Source organism: Lepidochelys kempii, chromosome 1, assembly GCF_965140265.1.
Source record: "Lepidochelys kempii isolate rLepKem1 chromosome 1, rLepKem1.hap2, whole genome shotgun sequence".
Lineage (NCBI taxonomy): Eukaryota > Metazoa > Chordata > Testudines > Cheloniidae > Lepidochelys > Lepidochelys kempii.
The window spans coordinates 41,112,076-41,131,550 of record NC_133256.1 but is presented as its reverse complement, the minus strand read 5'-3'; the positions used below and the strand labels follow the sequence as shown (position 1 = coordinate 41,131,550).

At 40.5% G+C, this 19,475-nt stretch overlaps 1 protein-coding gene across 1 annotated transcript in view; it reads right to left on the bottom strand.

The window, feature by feature from the left end:
• Positions 1–19,475, bottom strand: part of SGCG (sarcoglycan gamma) — a 135,480-nt gene that overhangs the window by 66,748 nt on the left and 49,257 nt on the right. Inside the window, exons 3-4 of the mRNA XM_073320660.1 lie at positions 14,320–14,421; positions 3,345–3,432 (exon numbers count right to left, since the gene is read on the bottom strand). Of these exons, the coding sequence (XP_073176761.1) occupies positions 3,345–3,432; positions 14,320–14,421 (190 nt within the window). The remainder of the gene's footprint in view (positions 1–3,344; positions 3,433–14,319; positions 14,422–19,475) is intronic.

Below are 19,475 nucleotides of genomic sequence, written 5' to 3'. Positions count from 1 at the left end.
ATCTACACAGCTCACAGAAACAAACATTCCAGCCCAGTCAACAGACTTGGGCTAGCAAGGCTCATGCTAGTGCTGAAAACCTAGCTGGGTAGTCAGCACTTTCAAGTTGTGGCTCAGGCTGGAGCTCGATCAGAGCCCGAGCTCAAAGCACTTTACAAACACTTTCACAATAGCTTGCAAGATTAGGTGAACATTATCTCCATTTACAAACAATCTTGTATCATGTTGCAGAAATGAATATCAGCCTCCAGAATATCTGCATGGAAAATGACAAATAATGACTAGGTGACATTGTGCAAATTGTGGTGTTGAATTTGTGCTGAAGCAGATAGGCCTTTGCTGTGGTGGAGTTTAGCACTGTCCACATAAATTCTACCTTTTGGATAGGTAGTAATACCAACTTTTTTATTTAGGATTCAAAGTCCTAGAAAGGAAAAAAATTGGAGTATTTGGTGAATAGATTCGGTCACCTGTTGTGGAGATGTCCCTTGAATGAGCCGGTCATCCCAGTAGGAGTAAATTTGGACTCTCTGTTTTCCCAGGTAAGCTTCCACTACCAGTAGTTATTTGATAAATACCATCAGTGCTGTTGATAGCCCTAAGGGCAGAACTCTATTGATAATAGGAATTGCCCACCTGAACCTTAGGTATTTTCTGTGAGCAGGATCAATTGCTATATGAAAACAGGGCTTCGGGAGGTCAGAGCTGTGTACCAGTCCTGTGGATCTAAGGATGGAATTATAGAAGCCACAGTTACCACCCTGAATTGAATCTGCAGATGAAGGTGTTTCAAATCCATAATAGGGTGCCAGTCTCACTTTTGCTTTGGAATTAGAAAGTAACCTTCCCCTGCATTCTTGAGGCACTTCTTCCACTATTCTGAGACTTGGAGATGATTGCACTTCTTGATGTAACAAGCTCTTATGGTAGGGGCCCATGAAAAGGGACAGAGAGATCTGCAATTGTATGGAATACCCCATCTCTATGATCTCTAGAAACTCTGTAGCACTGATACTCAGACCTCAGTGGTTCAGGAGACAAATTAGTAACCAGCATTACCCCAAAAAAGCCACAGTAGTGTAAATTCATTGTTACATTTACTATAGTACAATATATATTCATATTTAAACAGTATGACGGGGAGATTACATATAATTCTCACAGCAAAATGACTGACCAAGCATTATTATTTTATCAACTACAATTGGTTAGTAACATAGTAAAAGCATCCTGATTGGTTAATAACTTAGATTGGTTAATATTTAAATCATAGTGTTTTAATATCATGTGCTGCAAAGAGCTGCAGGAGACACATTCAAGAGCCACTTGCTCGCAAGCCTCAGTCTGAATATCACTGATCTATAGTGATAAGGTTCCAGGCCCCACAAAAATAAAACTAATGGTTCCCAAAGAGGGGATGAGGGGTGGGTAGGTAGGTAATGGAAGAATAATGGAGAAGATGTACAATAAAAGTCAAATAAGAGTACCAATAAGAATCAAATTCATTTCCTTGATGTCAATGCAGCAGGATGAACGGACAGCAAAGTGGAGGCTGATGGCCTCCTCCTCTAAGTCCTCTGTCTTTTCTTAGGAATTTCTAATGGTCTCTGTTGTGAGTAATAGGTTTGTCTCAAATATGGTTGTGGCCTGACTTGCTTACTTCTCAATGTTGGTGTGTAAACATCTAAAGAGCTCAGTATTGCTTGAGAATCTTTTAATGAACGTAAGGCTTCATCAGTCTTTATATTAAGCAAATCATATCACAAAAGTGGTGATTCCAAGAGAGTCAGATCACCCAGTATCGAGTAAGCTGTTGGTACCAAGAATGTCACTACCAAAGAAGGGGTGGACAGAAGCTATCAGTACCCTAGTGATGGGTACCAATGTTGCCAGAGCCAAGAGCCTTGGTGCAGAAGGATCTGAAGGGAGGTGCATAGACCTCCCCAGTAAAAATAGCCTGAGGTGAGCCTCTCTTACCTTTGTGTTCTCTTAGAGAATGACCTTCATATGACACACTTGTCAGGAATGTATCCTTTACTCAGGCACAATAGGTCCACGATTAAGCAGCATTACCATACCACAAGATGGGCAGTTTTTAAGCCTAGGAGACTTTTTTTCATCCATAAGGGCGGGACCTGGTACTGGGAAAGTCTCGTTAGGAAAACTAATGGAAAACAATATGGACTTTTTTTAAAAGGGAGAATAAAAGACTAAAACTATTACTAACTGTTAACTAACGATCTAAAACTACAACTATCATGAACTATTTACACTAGAAAGTATAAATCACACAGTGAATGAAAGGGTTGGATACTGCCAAAGTTTTTATTCATAGCAATAGGCGGTAAGAAAGAACTGGGGGAGAGTTGGGGTCATGCCACCCTTTATGCTCTTGGGTAGGGGAGTACTAGGCCATGTAGGGTGCAGGTACAGCCCCAACAGCCATTGCTGGCCAAAAGAATCCAAACTTGAATGCATGGGATGAATGTGCACAAAAAGTGAAATACATATGGACAAGCACTCAAAGAAGAATGCTTGTCTTTTTAAAGAGTTCTGGATTCCTCAACGTAAGGTGATAATTCTTTTTTAAAAATATATTCAAAAAGAGTAAAAAAAATTATTGAACCAACACTTCAAAGAGGAAGACAATATTAGAGTTTTTTGTAGTGTAGATAATCCAGCAGTCACCAGAATTTGAAGAAATAGACATAATTCAGGCACTTTACCTAATTTGCTCTAGAACACTTTGAAGGAGGAGGTTTACTTTAGACATCTCTGTTAGTTGCCTCAGGCATGATACACCATTGTAGTGAATGTAAAGGCAAGCACTCAAGACCATATCAAATTTGAATTTACCACACTCAGATTCCAGCTGATACCCCCCTCTGGACAGAGAGAGAAAATGAAAGCACAAATACGCTATGGTTTCAATGAACTGCAACAGCATATATATTACTTCCTCCAGTCGGTTGTACCCCTAAAGTGCCTAATTTAAACAAGTACAACCATATATATCAAAGAGTGTGAAAGAAAAACAGAAAGTAGAACCATTTAAACAATTTTGAAAAAAGCTAATGACAGTGAGACAAAAACAGACCAAACCTTTGGTTTTCCTGTCAAAACCTGCAGGAAACAAATGTTTTATATATTTATGGAGTTACCAATTAATTGGTGAATGAGAAATATAATCTTAGTACATATTGTGTGGCAGGTGGGCTATTCAAATGGGGTTATCATAATGAACAATTAGCATGTATACAGACCTTTATATATTCAAAGCTCTTTACAAATATTCATTATAATCCATACAAAATGCTAAACAAAGGAAAATAATTTAGACTTACCCACGTTTAATCTGCCTGTGACTTCACCATCTGAATTGCGAGCATTCACAGTCACATTATGAGTAGACTGTAAAAGTAGTGATGAGTCCTACAGTATCAAGAAAGATTTGCAGTTTTAGCAGAACAATTTATACAATTTATCATTGCCATATATATTATTAATAAAGTCATTAAAAGAGCCTTTGCAATAGAAAACCAGCCAAAGTGTGAAGTCTCTGAATTAATATTTTGGGTTTAGAGCTCTCATTTAGTTGACAGATGTAACAAAAACCAGAAAACCTAATTATTTTAATAGGCCCACAACACATTGATGTACAGCAGAGATGGACCCAAACTGCAATCCTTGATTCAAATACCCTTTGAACTTTGGAGACATTCAGATCAGGAGCTGGTCCCCACCTCTATAATCAGCCTAACCAAAATCCCCAATCCAGCTCCCTTTCCCCCTAAATTCGTGGCTTGGATTACCTCCAACTGGCAGTTATTATCCATAAATAACTACTCCAAGTTTTCCTTCCAGATCTACCTTTTTCTGATGGTGTAGGTAGATGAGGAAGTCAATATTGTATTTTTATGACCCCACATACTTTTTTCCCTAGACTATTCCCCACTTTTTATCACTCTAAAACAGAATATATGGTAGATATATTTGGAAATGGCAGCATGTGGTACAAAACGATTATCAATTCCCCAAAACATTACAATGTAAAATCTCAGAGAACCACATTGAGAATAATATAGTATCTTATGGGAATCAATTCATATAAGAAATATGGATTTTCCCTTCTTCCTCTAAGAGAGGAAGAAACTATTAAAACCTGATAGTTGGAATGACTTGGTAAAATTTTGAAAAAGTCTCCTGTTGAAATGCTATAACACTAGAGGTTTGAACCATTTATTGTCTTCTTGCCAGAATATTTTTTAAATTAAAACACAAACAAAAAACACCTTATTCAAAATACACAAAAATAATTTAAAAGTGTAGTTCTAAAATGATCAAAATCTACAACATTAGCCCAACAGCTACAATTACTGGCAATTTATCTTTTGATAAAAGTTTAGCACTTGAGTCCCAGACTTCCTGCACTCCCACAGAAAACTGGTCCTGTGAAAAACAATGAATGATGATGAAAGCTGTGTAACACTAATGTTATGATCCAAGGCTCCCACCTTGAAAACACTTACACACATACTTAACTTTAAGTGTGAGTAGTCCCACTGGGTCCAGTGTCAGGACAGAATTTTATTTAATGTAGAAATATAACTTTGTTGTAAATAAAACAAATCCACTAAGTCAAGTTAGCCATTTTGTCAAGGTGTCATGTAATCAAGCAGGTAACAAATAATGGAGCAACAGTTATTTCACACTCCAGTGCATTAGACAATAAAACCTGAAACCAACTAACCAATAAATAAAAGATTTTTAAAAAATCAGACCTGAAACTAAAAAACAATGGTAACTTACCTACAATAACTGTTGTTCGTCAAGATGTTTTATGCACATATACATTCCACTTTAGGTGTTTGTGTGCCCAACGTTCTTGAGTCGGAGACTTTTGCCAGAAGTACCGTGAGGGAACACATGTGCCCCTGCTCTCCTCATGCACCCAGACAAAAGCATAAAAGGGGCATGTGTGTCACCTTCCTGTCTGTTCTGTTTGTGAAAATATTAACCAAAGTCACAGGCAAGGTGGAAGGATTGTGGAATTTATATGTGCACAACACATCTCCAAAAAACAATTACTGTGGGTAAGTAACTGCTGGGTTTTTTTCCTTCAAGTAATTGGCATGTATACATTGCATGCATCCGATGCAGTGAGCCGTAGCTCACGAAAGCTTATGCTCAGATAAATTTGTTAGTCTCTAAGGTGCCACAAGTACTCCTTTTCTTTTTCGGATACAGACTAACATGGCTGCTACTCTGAAACCATTCCATTTTAGGTGACTCTGTAGCAATTCCCTTACAGGTGGTGAGGTTTTGGATCGTCTGAAAAGAGACTGCAACATGGATTTACTAAAGTTAGCATAGTCTCATGAGGCTTGAGTGATGGCATAATGTCTGAAAGAGGTATGTACAGATGACCACATTGCCACTTTACATATATTTGTTATGGGAACACTGATCAGAAAGGCTGCTGAAGTGGACTGCGCCCTGATGGAGTGAGCTATTACTCTCACTGGAGGAAAGACTTTCACAAGATCATAGCATTGCTTGACACAGTCAGAGATCCAGTGTGATATACATTGAGTTGATGCTGGTTGGCATTTGATTCTCAGACTATGCTATGAAAAGCCTATTACAGGTTCTGAATGCATTACTGTGGTCAAGGTAGAATGCCAAAGTTCTACGAAGCATGAAGTGTTTCCTCAGAGGTGGATGAATGAGGTGTGGGGGATAATACAGAAATTTTATCCTTATAACAAACCATATAGCAGGGGTGACTAACAGTTTGCAGTTTGTAAACTTTTCTTACTGACATAATTGCCACATTTTAGTTGAGAGAGCATACCCTGAAGGCCTAAATGACATATGCATACACACTTGACACCTAGAGTGCGTGGCCGGATCAGGTGAAACGTGGAGATCCCCAGGGACCCCAAAGATTGCAACTATAGTAATCACACATTATCAATAAAACCTACATATACTAGTCCTCAGGAAGCACCATCTAATAAAACAATGACTATATATATATAATTGCTAATCAAATGATGGATTTTACATTACTGGTCCTTTCCCATGAGTTAGGGCAGTAGGGAGTAAATTGATAATAACCCTTTAGTCCTTCAACCCCAATGAAAGAAAGAGAGAAAAAGGAACTAATATCAATAACAACTAGTGCCCATCAGCTTATTTAGAACAACCATATCACACCTGATAGAGCAATACATAAATTCCATATGGTCAGATCATTTCATAGATGTCTCCTCTTGCAAGGCAGGAGTTTGAAGATTTTTTAGTTATTTTTCTGTCTCTTAACAGGAACTGAATGGTACTATCTTCTTACCATTTTTAATATGGAGCGTTGCCAGGTAGTTAATAAAATACTTCAAGTTCATGTTCCTAGCCAATTGTTTCACTTGGTTACGAGCTGCCCTCATTGCAATCACATCACGGGCACAATTGTATTTTACAGTATTTTAATTGCTGGTTCTCCCCATAACATAATCCTTTTTTCTCTGGACTTGATAAGGTCCTTAGTTGCAAACTTCAGGAACTTCACAATCAATGCTCTAGTCTCATCTCCTGGAGCTGGCTTGAGGGCAAAGGCCCGTTGTACCCATTCTATATTAAAACAAAAATCTACCAGCAGTTGTATACATCAACTTAGTTAGCAGTTTAGGGACAAATTCAGAGGGTTTACCCTTTTCTATGCACTCAGGAACCCCCACAATCCTGATATTACATCATCTTGAGTGGCTTTCTAGATCTATTAGCTTGGTCTTAATAAATCTGATATCATTACAGTTCTTCATAACCTGTAATTTGTTCTCTTTGAAATAATCTTCCACTTCAGAAATTCTGTGTTCTGCTTCACTCATTCATCTGGATAGAACCTGTAGTGCACTCTGTCTCAGTCATGGTAGTCTGAAGGGTGGAAACTGTAGATTTAATTTCATAAGTATCTGTGGCAACCTATTGTACAGACATCAGCTGCATTCCATCCTGCTGAGGCACCATTTTGCTTGTAGAAGTAGGGGAGACAGATCTCCTCTGTTTTTGGTGTTTTGGGATTCAGAGAACTAGAAGACATCTTGAGGGTTTCAACAGTAGCATGCAATATTTCTTGGAATTGGATAGTGAATTCTAGGGGGCAACATTAGAAGATTCCCCTGGAGCCACTTCAGAGCTCAAGCAACCTGCATCCACCTCAGTCTCAGTGCCCTCTGCTGTCCAGATTTATTTAAAAATAAAACCAAAAATCTTGTAAATATGAAAACCAGAAAGAAAGGATATCTCAAAACAAGTTGCCAAATGAGGAAAAGGAATTATTTCAGATTAATAAATTATCTTAAAAAAATTACAGAGCATAGAAACAGAAACAGAACCAATAATTCTTATGAAAAGACAGGAAGGGTAAAAAAAGATGAGTGTGTCAGCCTCTTAGCCTTAGGAAGAACAGTAAGCAATGGTTTAGCCTGAATATCCAAGGACAAGGAGTTATATTTAGGGTGGGGAACAAAGATCAAGAGAGACTGTGAGCTAAATCTATTATGTTTATATATTGATAACAAATCAGACACAAATCTGGGCATCTCAAATGCACTTTTCTGATTGCTGCTGCTTGATTTAATAAAATAAGCAAGTGATCAATCTGGTAATACAATGTGGTCCAATGTGATAAACTATATTCTGGATCTTTAGTTACCATTCACATATTGGTGACTACTTAAAAGTTAGTAACATATTTCTAAGGACTCATCCTGTGTGGCTGTCCCATGTATATGTACTAGCTAAGAGGCAAAGATTTCATCTAGGTCTCTGCACTGAACTCAAAATTAAGGCATAAATTAATAATTGTCTCCAGAGGATATGCATAGGAAATGCATTTTCTGCTATGTATTTCCTTAGCACTTTGTAGACCTCATTAGAGGAGAAAAGCTGAGATTCCAAGAAAAAAGACTATTTAGGCAAGTGAGAAAGCTGCTGTCATGGCTATGGATGGCCCAGTTCCCTAAGAGGCAAAGTTAGGAACTGAAATCATAACAAATAAACAATTTTATGAGAATACCTACTGAAATGATACCCAAAGAGATGAAACCATGGGCAATTTTTTCTCAAAAGTGTTAAAAAATAATTTTAAAAACCCCCCAAATGCTGAATGACTGTCAGTTCAGAAGGGCAGAAAGAAACAGTGACTCATATCCAGCAATCTAAGGCCTCTAATTTATGCCATCAACCAATGACGACAATAGAATCCTCAACAACTGTGCATAAATTAGCCACAGCCACACCTCTCTCTTCAGCCCCGTAGACGGTTAAGAGATGTATGGTGGAGGAGCTCCAATGGTGGCTCAACATTGAATAAGGATTCCCCTAGTCTGAGGGACTCCTTCAGCATCCAACTATGCTGATTTCAAAGCAGCTATGTGTTATATTAGTTAATAATCCTCAAAGAAGAAGAAGTTACTCACCTTGCGTAGTAATGATGGTTCTTTGGGATGTGTGTCCCTATGGGTGCGCCACTGTAGGTGTGCTTGTGTCCCTGTGCTGCTGATTGGAGAACTTTGGTAGCAGTGTCTGTTAGGTACGCACATGCGCTTTCTCTCCTGGTGCTGCGCCACCAGGCTAGTCAGTGTGTGCAGGCTAATGCCCCTCAGTTCCTTCTGTACTAGACAGTCATTGACAAGAACTCCAAAGTAGAGGGAAGGAGGGTGGATTGTGGAGCACCCACAGGGAGACACATCTCAAAGAACCATTGTTACTACACAAGGTGAGTAACTTCCTCTTCAGGTAGTGTCCCTATGGGTGCTCCACTATAGGTAACTCTCAAGCAGTATCCTTTCTGGTGGGTTGTTAGGTCAGTTTCAGATGACAGTACTGGGGAGCCAAAGATGGCATTGGAGGTGGAGTCCCCTGTGATCACATAGTGTTCTAAGAAAGTGCAGACTGACATCCATGTTGCCGCTCTACAGACCTCTGAGATAGGGACATTCTTGAAGAAGACGATAGGTGAGGAGATCGACCTTGTGGAATGTGTATGAATAGGACCTGGAAGGGTCATGTTGTGAATTTGGTAACACTGTCTGATGCAATTTGAGACCCACTGAGGATATGTCTACACTACAAACCTAAGTGGACTTAATATAGGTCAACTTACAGCTACTGCAGTAATTACTGTGGTAGTGCATACCTACACTACCCATCTTGGGTCAGTGGTAACATCCTTACCAAGAATGCTTCCACTGACCTAAGAGGGGCAGTGTGGGGACCTGAGAGCCCAGTCTCTCAGCTCTGCTAGCAGCTCCTTCAGTGGGCTGCCCCTCCACCTCTGCTCCCACTTCCCTGCAGGGAGCGGAGGAAAGCCACCCAGGGCTTCTAGGCCCCAGACCCCCACCAGGATCACTGGGAAGCCACCCATAACTCCTCGCCTCCAGGGAGTGGGGTCCAGATGCCCCAGCTTTTCACCCCTCCAACCCCCACCCGATCCCTGCTGGGTGCCATGCCATGAAATTGACAAGGCTGCCTGGCTCCTGGCAGGGAGGAAGGGGCGGGCTGCTCAGCTGGGAGAGGGGTCCGAAGCTGGCTAGGCTTCAGCTCCCGCCTGGGACTGGGGGAAAGTCCTCTGGGCTTCTCACCCCTGCTCCCACGTAGGAGCAGGGTCCAGCTCTCCAGGGGAGCATAGGGGCAGCTGGGCTCTAGTTGCCCGGCTTTCTTGACAATTTCATGGGTCCTGTTGTGAAATTGACAAGACAGCCAATGTAAGGGACACTGCACCTCCCTAACTACGCTGACATAAGCCTTATGCCTCAGAGATGGAGTTATTATGTCAGTTTAGTAGAGAACTTACATCAGTGGGAGGAAGGCTGTAGTGTAGACACTGACATAATTACTGACATAACTGCCTTATGTTGAGCTAACTATGTAGGGTAGACCAGCTCTTAAAGAGCCTTTGGGCTGATATTACTAAACCCTTGGATCTTTCCGCAATGGAGAGGAAAAGTCTAGGGGAGTTCCTAAAGGCCCTTGTCCTGTTAAGGTAGAATGCCAGGGCTCTCCTGACATCTAAGATATGGCCATTGGGGTGGCATAGAGCACAGTGTTGGCGTCCGTAGGTAGCCATACTAAGACGATGGTGGTGGTCGTGGGGCCATCTGTGGGTACATCCTTCATAGTGAGCATCAAAAGGGATTTGGGAGGAGTATTGTGACACTACGTCCTCTGGCTCACTGTCTGAACCCTTGCTAGAGAGTGAAGGGGCATGGCATGGCAGTGGGGATACTTCTCGTGCTTGGTAGAAGATTGGAGCAGAGGTCTTGGTACTGAGAGGTGAGGATTCGGATGCATCCAGCATGCAGAGGTCTCTGGAATGGTGGGATTCTGCCAGTACTCATCATCCCGGCATTGACGGCAGTGCTGGGGAGTGGGGAATGGAGACCTTGTCCACCCTTGTCTCTTAGGTGCCGGGCGAGCTGTCTCCGGCAGTACCAAAGTGGACTCGCATACTGGAAGTGTCTTTTTAGAGTGTTTGCTCTTGTCATTAAGTACCAATGATTCAGTGCCTGTGCCCATTGGGTCTGTGAGCCTGTCAGTGGTACCAGTAGCTGTTGGTCTTTGTGAGGCATGAGTGCCAGATTGAGATGGCCTTGGTCCCGGCGATGCTGAAGATATCAGGAGAGATGGTGATTGCTTACAGCTATATCGGAGCTCACTAAGGGACTTCCCACTGTCTTCTTAGATGATGTGTGAGAAGGGTCCACAGCCTGTTTCTTTAACCCACATCCCTTAAATGTAGAAGGTTGTGGGGAAGACTCATGTCTACCAGGTGACTGGGGCCAGAGAGCTGCCTTCATGAAGATGATCTTCTGTTGGAACGCTGTCTTTGCGAGATCTTGGCCGGAGTTGTTGGCAAAGACCACACTTCTGTTGTACGTGGCCTTTCCCGATGCAGTGAATGCACTGAGAGTGCTTATCCGTAACCGGGATCACCTCTTTACAGGTGCAGCACTTTTTGAAGCCCTGCAAACTGGGCATACCCTGTTGAGGGGAAGGGTCCCCAAAGGGGGGAAAAGGGTGGGAAGAAAATAAAGTCTCTTTTTCTTCTTTTTTTTAAGGGTAAAATAAGAAAGGAGGAGAAAGAAAAAGCTACAACTATAACGAGGAGGCTAACTTCATCGGATGCATACTGTGGAAACTGCAGTAGACATTATATACACACAGAGACCATGAAACAATACCCCCTTCCCACCCCACTGTCCTGCTGATAATAGCTTATCTAAAGTGATCATCAAGTTGGGCCATTTCCAGTACAAATCCAGGTTTTCTCACCCTCCGCCCCCCCCCACACAAACTCACTCTCCTGCTGGTAATAGCCCATCAAAAGTGACCACTCTCTTCACAATGTGTATGATAATCAAGGTGGGCCATTTCCTGCACAAATCCAGGTTCTCTCACCCCCTCACCCCCCTCCAAAAACCACACACACAAACTCACTTTCCTGCTGGTAATAGCTTATCCAAAGTGACCACTCTCCCTACAATGTGCATGATAATCAAAGTGGGCCATTTCCAGCATAAATCCAGGTTTTCTCACCCCCCCCCACCCCCATACACACACAAACTCACTCTCCTGCTGGTAATAGCTCATCCAAAGTGACCACTCTCCCTACAATGTGCATGGTAATCAAGGTGGGTCATTTCCAGCACAGATCCAGGCTTTCTCACCCCCCCTCCCCCCGGGGGAACACAAACACACACATAAACTCACTCTCCTGCTGGCAATAGCTCATCCAAACTGACCACTCTCCAAGTTTAAATCCAAGTTTAACCAGAACATCTGGGGGAGGGGGGGTTAGGAAAAAGCAAGGGGAAATAGGCTACCTTGCATAATGACTTAGCCACTCCCAGTCTCTATTTAAGCCTAAATTAATAGTATCCAATTTGCAAATGAATTCCAATTCAGCAGTTTCTCGCTGGAGTCTGGATTTGAAGTTTTTTTGTTTTAAGATAGCGACCTTCATGTCTGTGATTGCGTGACCAGAGAGATTGAAGTGTTCTCCGACTGGTTTATGAATGTTATAATTCTTGACATCTGATTTGTGTCCATTTATTCTTTTACGTAGAGACTGTCCAGTTTGACCAATGTACATGGCAGAGGGGCATTGCTGGCACATGATGGCATATATCACATTGGTGGATGTGCAGGTGAACGAGCCTCTGATAGTGTGGCTGATGTTATTAGGCCCTGTGATGGTGTCCCCTGAATAGATATGTGGGCACAGTTGGCAACGGGCTTTGTTGCAAGGATAGGTTCCTGGGCTAGTGGTTCTGTTGTGTGGTATGTGGTTGTTGGTGAGTATTTGCTTCAGGTTGCGGGGCTGTCTGTAGGCAAGGACTGGCCTGTCTCCCAAGATTTGTGAGAGTGTTGGGTCATCCTTCAGGATAGGTTGTAGATCCTTAATAATGCGTTGGAGGGGTTTTAGTTGGGGGCTGAAGGTGACGGCTAGTGGCGTTCTGTTATTTTCTTTATTAGGCCTGTCCTGTAGTAGGTGACTTCTGGGAACTCTTCTGGCTCTATCAATCTGTTTCTTCACTTCCGCAGGTGGGTATTGTAGTTGGAAGAAAGCTTGATAGAGAGAGTGAGTTTGTGTGGGTAGTTTTTGGAGGGGGGTGTGGGGGTGAGAGAACCTGGATTTGTGCAGGAAATGGCCCACCTTGATTATCATACACATTGTGAAGAGAGTGGTCACTTTTGATGGGCTATTACCAGCAGGAGAGTGAGTTTGTTGGGGGGGGGGGGGCGGAGGGTGAGAAAACCTGGATTCGTGCTGGAAATGGCCCAACTTGATGATCACTTTAGATAAGCAATTATCAGCAGGACAGTAGGGTGGGAGGGGGTATTGTTTCATGGTCTCTGTGTGTATATAATGTCTACTGCAGTTTCCACGGTATGCATTCGATGAAGTGAGCTGTAGCTCACGAAAGCTCATGCTCAAATAAATTGGTTAGTCTCTAAGGTGCCACAAATACTCCTTTTCTTTTTACTCAAAGAAGAATATCTCTGAGAGGATTCACATTTAAACACATACATCATGTTCTTTTAACTGCAAGGCAGAAAACAGAGCATATGAAACAAAGAGGGAATACAAATTTAGTAGTGCAGTTTCACTATCTAATAAGATGCTGTTCATGCTATTGGAAAGATTTGTTGCACAGAAAGATAAAATAAAGCTTAAACGAACATTCTTGGAGATGTTTGGGCTTTCTCTCAGCAACTCAAACTTGCTGGAATCTGTATGTGACTCAAAATGAAAGATGGCTTAGAGCTACTCAGTGGCAGAATCTGGCCCTGAAGAAGATTTTATTTAGTTTGCAGGTAAACACTGCTCTGCAACAAATTAATGCATGGATAATTTAAGACCTACTCAGAACCGCTCTTTCTTCATTCAAACTACTGGAAAGATGTTAATAAGACCCTTTAACACACCTCCAGATGTTGGAGCAGTTTCAAACACCAGCTTCTCTCTCTCTCTCTTTTTAAAATCAAATTGTTTGAGAAATGTTTCCTGTCTCTTTTCCAAGTATGTAATTTCCCCTCCTTCCCCACCAGCTATAAATAAATAAATTAAATAAATCATACCTGTCTGAAGCTCAGGTAGGCAAAATATAGTCCTACAGAGTTACAGCTTTTTTATGCATAAATATTTCACAGATTTAAAATCTGTTATCTTGTGTCTTACAGGTATTGAAATGGGAGCTTTGTATCATTGGAAAGGGAGATTTCTAGCTCCTCAATCAGATCCAGCACTTACATTCACCCTGGGACATTCCCAAGAATGGAACTTTAAACAAAACCTGTTTCTGGTAATTTTTAGAGATATTTAAGACTCCTTGTAAACCCTTAACAGTTGAACTCATGGTTACCAAGATACCTTGCTTTACAGGGAAAGAGATACAAAAGTAGACTCACTAAAAACATCTTAAAACTCTAAAATATTCCTAAAGTTTTAACACCATTCAGCTGGAATGACCTACATAACTCACTCATGGCTTTATCACTCAAGAGCAATATGCCTCAGTATTTCATGTTGGTGAATGTCACCACAGTATCTTAGTGCTGCCATAACATCTGAGCACCAATCTCAAACTCACGCTGATAAAATCTTTATGCCATGTTACATCATACTATATTTATATATATCTAAACATACCATCATATTCTATACATGCACACATTTTATATATATTATTGATTTTCTTAATGGATTTCTGTACACTAATTCTCCTTTAGCATGGCTTATCGATATCTACTTACCACTCTAGAGTGAATTTCTTTGGCATACAAAGGGAATAAGAATTCTGACTCTCCTTCCAGTCGAAGTCCTTCTTTTGTAACACGTAAATGTCCCATCCCAGTCTGTGGAGAAATTGAAAGAGTAATGTGTGCTTTATTCTTACTGTAATTTTTATTTCCTTTTCATTTGTTAAGTTGGATCATTATAGAATTATATATTTTTTCTGCCTATGCTATTAATGAAGATAACTGCACTATAGGACTTAACAGTTTGGTTAGCACTGACTTCCAGACAATTCTTCTTAGGACATGAGGTATTTTTATAACCAGACATCCCAATACCTTTTATTAATAATGTGTTTTGAGAAAAAAGAAAAAATGTGATGCAAGAAATAAAGTTGTAATTGATTTTTGGATCTTGAGATACTTCATCAGCAAGAACAGGAAGATGTCTGGGTAGGAAGAAAAAAATCAACTAAATTCAGAAGTGAATATGTATTGACCATGTTCACACATCTTTTGTGCTTATTTTCCAAGAACGTGTGAACAATTTATTTTTGCATATACGAATATTCCCATAAAACAAAACTTTAAGATCCCATGCTTGAGTATTTGCTCTGTTGTTGGTATATTTTATTTGGAATGCAACACTGCTTGACACACAACAGAGGGAGAGGCTTAGTGATTTTCTTTTCCATTTTTAATTCTTAATTTTAACTTCCAGGTCTTCTCTTCTCTTCTGTCTCTCTGTGAACACTCCAGCTCTCAGCATCTCTCAGAATTCACCTTTCCTTCTCTCTTTGCCAACTCCCTCAGTCATTTCCCCCCTGCCCCTCTCTTTTAGGTCCTTCCTCATTCTCTGTCATTCCTTTCATCCCAGTTCTCTCTCCCTTCTCACTCACCATCTTGTTTCATTCTTCTTTTCCTCTTTCCCTCTCCCCTGGTATATAGTTGGTAACATGAAAAATATGGCTATGGCTAATTCCAATAAGCAGAGGATCTGAAGGCTGCCAGGTCTTCAGGATCTGGGCCTAAAAAACTTGCCTATGATCACTCAGGAATTCTGAAGGAGCAAAGAACTGAACCTGGCTCTAAGTCACAGGCTGGTGCCATAACCACTGAACCATCAGAGAGTATTTAATTTGTATATTTCATTCAAAATTATTCTATAAAAATGATGTGACACTGGACACCATAATTTGGTTCTGTAAATTATGTAGTATGCTTACGAGGAGAAGCAAATATCTTGCTGCAAATGTTGATATGGAATACCTACTGTGTAAGAAACTAACAGTGAGAGGAAAAAACTTTTTCAGTACAAAGTAAAGCACCCAGCCACTTTTCTTGCATTCTATTTACGATACCAGTAAGTGATACTGTAACCCACATGCTTATCCTGCAGCACTGGATTGACTTAATATCCAAGGAAAGGAAGAGAAGCGGTGGGGAGGACTTATTAGTTCTATTTCTATTCAATATAGGCTCTTATATCACACTCATCCCCGTAGTATCTGAGCTGAATCTACTGTATTGTACAGATGCAGAGAGCAGGGCAGGGCAGCTTAGTCAGTAGGGCCCAAAGACATCTGGAGAAGGGTTGTAGTAATTGCTAGATATGCTCCGTAACTGTTTCTGAAGCTGTATAGTGTTGCCTGATCCTTTTTAAGGGTAATAATACTTGTATTGCTTGCCAAGGAATCAGAAGATAATAAGGTTCTTTTCCCACAATCAGTTTACAGAAAGACTAAAACCAATGAGTTCAATATCTTGTAGGGACTCTTGGAGTGTATGGCAAAGACACTTACACTGATGGCAAAGTAAAGCCTTAGAGATTTTTATCAGGATCACTTATAAAGCCAGAAAAGCTCCAAGCCACATAAACAGATAGGAATAATACAGTACTGGGGATATCTGTGCTATTATTCTTTGCATAAGCTCTTTGATTTGCATACTTACACCCTTCCTTCAGGACTTGGTGATAAAAGACAAAGGACCAGCTCTGCCTCTGGCAAGCTAAATGAGTCCATTGGTCCAGGTTCCTCAGTACCCAAGATTGATGGTAGATAACAATACAACTGAAGGGTCAAATGGTGGAAAGCTAAAAGTGATGGAAATAGCTCTCTCTCCCTACATGATGGTTTACCCTATTATAGGGCCTGAACACCATCATGAATATTCATGTTAATGCCCAGCATTCCATGCCCAAATCTATTTCCTCAGCCACATAATAATGGAGTATACTTATCCTATAGATTAACATATTAATACATATTAATAGCATTTAACTTATTATCATACCCATCACTTCTTGCTTAAGCAGATCTGCAGTTATTGCTTCCATGTTCCTGCGGTTGCAATTTACCATTAGTTTTCAACTCCTGTCATTGAGTAAGCTATTCCTAGTTCCCAAAATCTGAGGGTAACCATTAGGCCATTTATCTGTGCCAAAGGCTGCAGGCCTACTATACTTACGCTAACTTGCTTAAGCTAATGTCTTACAGGATATAGGCCTGTAGGTTCCTTGCATTACAGCTGAATATAATAAAGACTAAGCTAGTCATATTGGCTACAACAGAAAGTAGACATTAATGGCAAGCAGTCTAGCAGATTCCACAAGTTCACCATTTGACAGCTCTAAGCCAATCAGAGATCTGGAGGACAAGGTTATAAATACAGGAACTGGAGACTCTGGACAAAAATGTGTGTACTCTGTGGACGGGGACACAATACCCGTATCACGTTGGATATGGGCTACAGATTCTCTGTCTTGCTAGAAACAAAGGAGACAATCAACTATTAGTTCAGGCACTGGAATTTGCTACTGGCTTCAAGGATCTTCTGAGGGAATATTTATATTGCAGTTACAGGGAGACTGCAGCTCATATAGACATACCCGACCTAGTTTTAATCTAGCTAGCTCAAGTACCAGAGCAATAAAGCCATGGGAGCACAGGCTTTAGCACAGGCTAGCTCCCCAAGTAATTACCCAGGGTTCTGGGCAGGCTTGCACAACCCACGCTGAAGTCCGTGTTGTGGAGTCTTCACTACTACCAGTACCTGAGCTAGATAGATTAGAGCTAGCTCAGGTATGTGTACACAAACTGCAATCAGACCCTTTCACTGCAGTGTAGACAAACCCTCATGGTTTTGCTGAGGAGATTCTGAAGTGCTTGGAGGAGAACTGAGAGGCTGCCATCCTCCTCAGTTTCTGGAGAATCCAGGTGACAAGACTTATTTTGAGGCCACATTACAGAGCCTGAGAAACCATCTCTGTGAAAATATTAGAGGGGAATGTGTATGTGTGCACTAAGCTAAAAATACGTATATATTCTGTTGAAACCTTGCACTGAAAAATATGTAAGAGCAACAAAGTTGAGAAGTCTGTACAAAGATACACTGTAAGCCTGTGATCCACACTCACTGGCCAGTATGACAATAAAATCCTCACTAGTGGCAGTATTTCAGTCCTTTTCTTTAGCAGAGGTTTATTGTCTCTCAAATCAAAACAGGTCACCTAATATACAAATCAGGTCTGTTCCCTTTTCCCATAGCCATCTGCAGGTCTCTATACCTCCTATACCAACACTTAGGCTCTACTACAGGAGAATCTCACTACAGGCCTCTCCTTTTTCAGGCTCTCTCCTGACTGAACTGAGAGCATTCAATTTTACACTTCCCAGCAGCCAGTCATATGATTTGGTCTCCTGGCCCCATTCCTACTTGGGTCTGATGATCATCTCCCCAAACATCTGTTCCTAAAGGGGCCACACCTCAGAAAACAAATAAGTTTACTGCCTAATAGTTTTGTTTAGGAAGTTATTGAAAAGTATTCCAAATAATGTTTGCAAATGTTTGTGTATGTATTAAATTTTTGTTCACTAATTAATTGTACGGTATGCTCTCTCTGAGGATGATTTGCAGCTGTTATCAACACCTATCTCTGAGGTTTATGCTATGTAATATTTCTTTTTCCCCCCCAAAATGACTCAGACAGACAGAACTCTGGCCTGTGCTTCAGCAAAGAGATAAGCTATAGGTCCAGGAAAAAGGGGAGTGTAATTAGTCGAACATAATAGTTCCTCATAAACCCTCCTTGTCTGTTACATTGCAAGAGATCGGGGTTACAGTACAAATGTGCTTATGGAAGAAGAATCAGTGCAATAAATAATTGTTCATTAATTGCTGTCACTGTCTTCTGTGCTGCTCAAAAATAACCGGAAAGACATGATCAACATCCTAGGGGCTTTAGTTTCAAAGGCGTGATTCTGATCCGACTAAAATCAATCATAAAAGTCTTGCCCTTGACTTAAGTGGAAATAGGATCTGGTTATAAATTAGATAATGCAGTTCCATACAAACACATAATACACTAGAAGACTAGAAAAATCCCTAGATATTGCAGATGTCAGGGTTTTCTTGTAATGTTACACACTTATTTCATTAGGGTATATTTACAGGTTTCCCAGAAGAATAAATTGGAATGCTGTTTTGGGTAAAGATAGTAACAAATTAAAACCAAAATGAGATATGGCAAAGAAGATTTAAGGTATCAATATAGTGCATTGAAAGAAAATCAGACAAGTTGAAAGCAAGAAAATATTTAAAAGAAATAAATTTGGGACTATAAATGAAGATATGTAGAAAGAAATAACATGGGAATTAGCTAACAGTAAGACTGCAAAAGAATGAGAGAAAGAAGGAAAATTCCAATATCATTAAATATTGAACAGCAAAGTATCAGTTCATGTTGTTCTCAGATTGTGACTATTACTGCAGCAAGAAATCAGAGAGATGATTAGAAAGCTCACTGAGTTATCAAGAGATATCTTCAGGCAGATAAAGAAAACAAACACTGATGGCAAGTCTGAAATTGTTGTTGCAATACTTCAACATGAGGGACTAGAGGCAATGAACTAACTTTGCTACAACAGTAATACAATGAGGACATACAATAAAATTATAAACTGTTCCTGAAAATCCTACTGCACAAGAAATTGACATAATAACGCAAGAATTCATGAAGCATTATTAATTGAACCTGGACTTAGCAATTATTCACTAAAATGTTCCTCATATGTGAAAACAAATTGATAAAATCTGCAGGTTTTCTAGAATAAGCCAGAACTATCTCATAACATTTTATATACTATAAAGTCTGTAGATGCAGAAAATACACG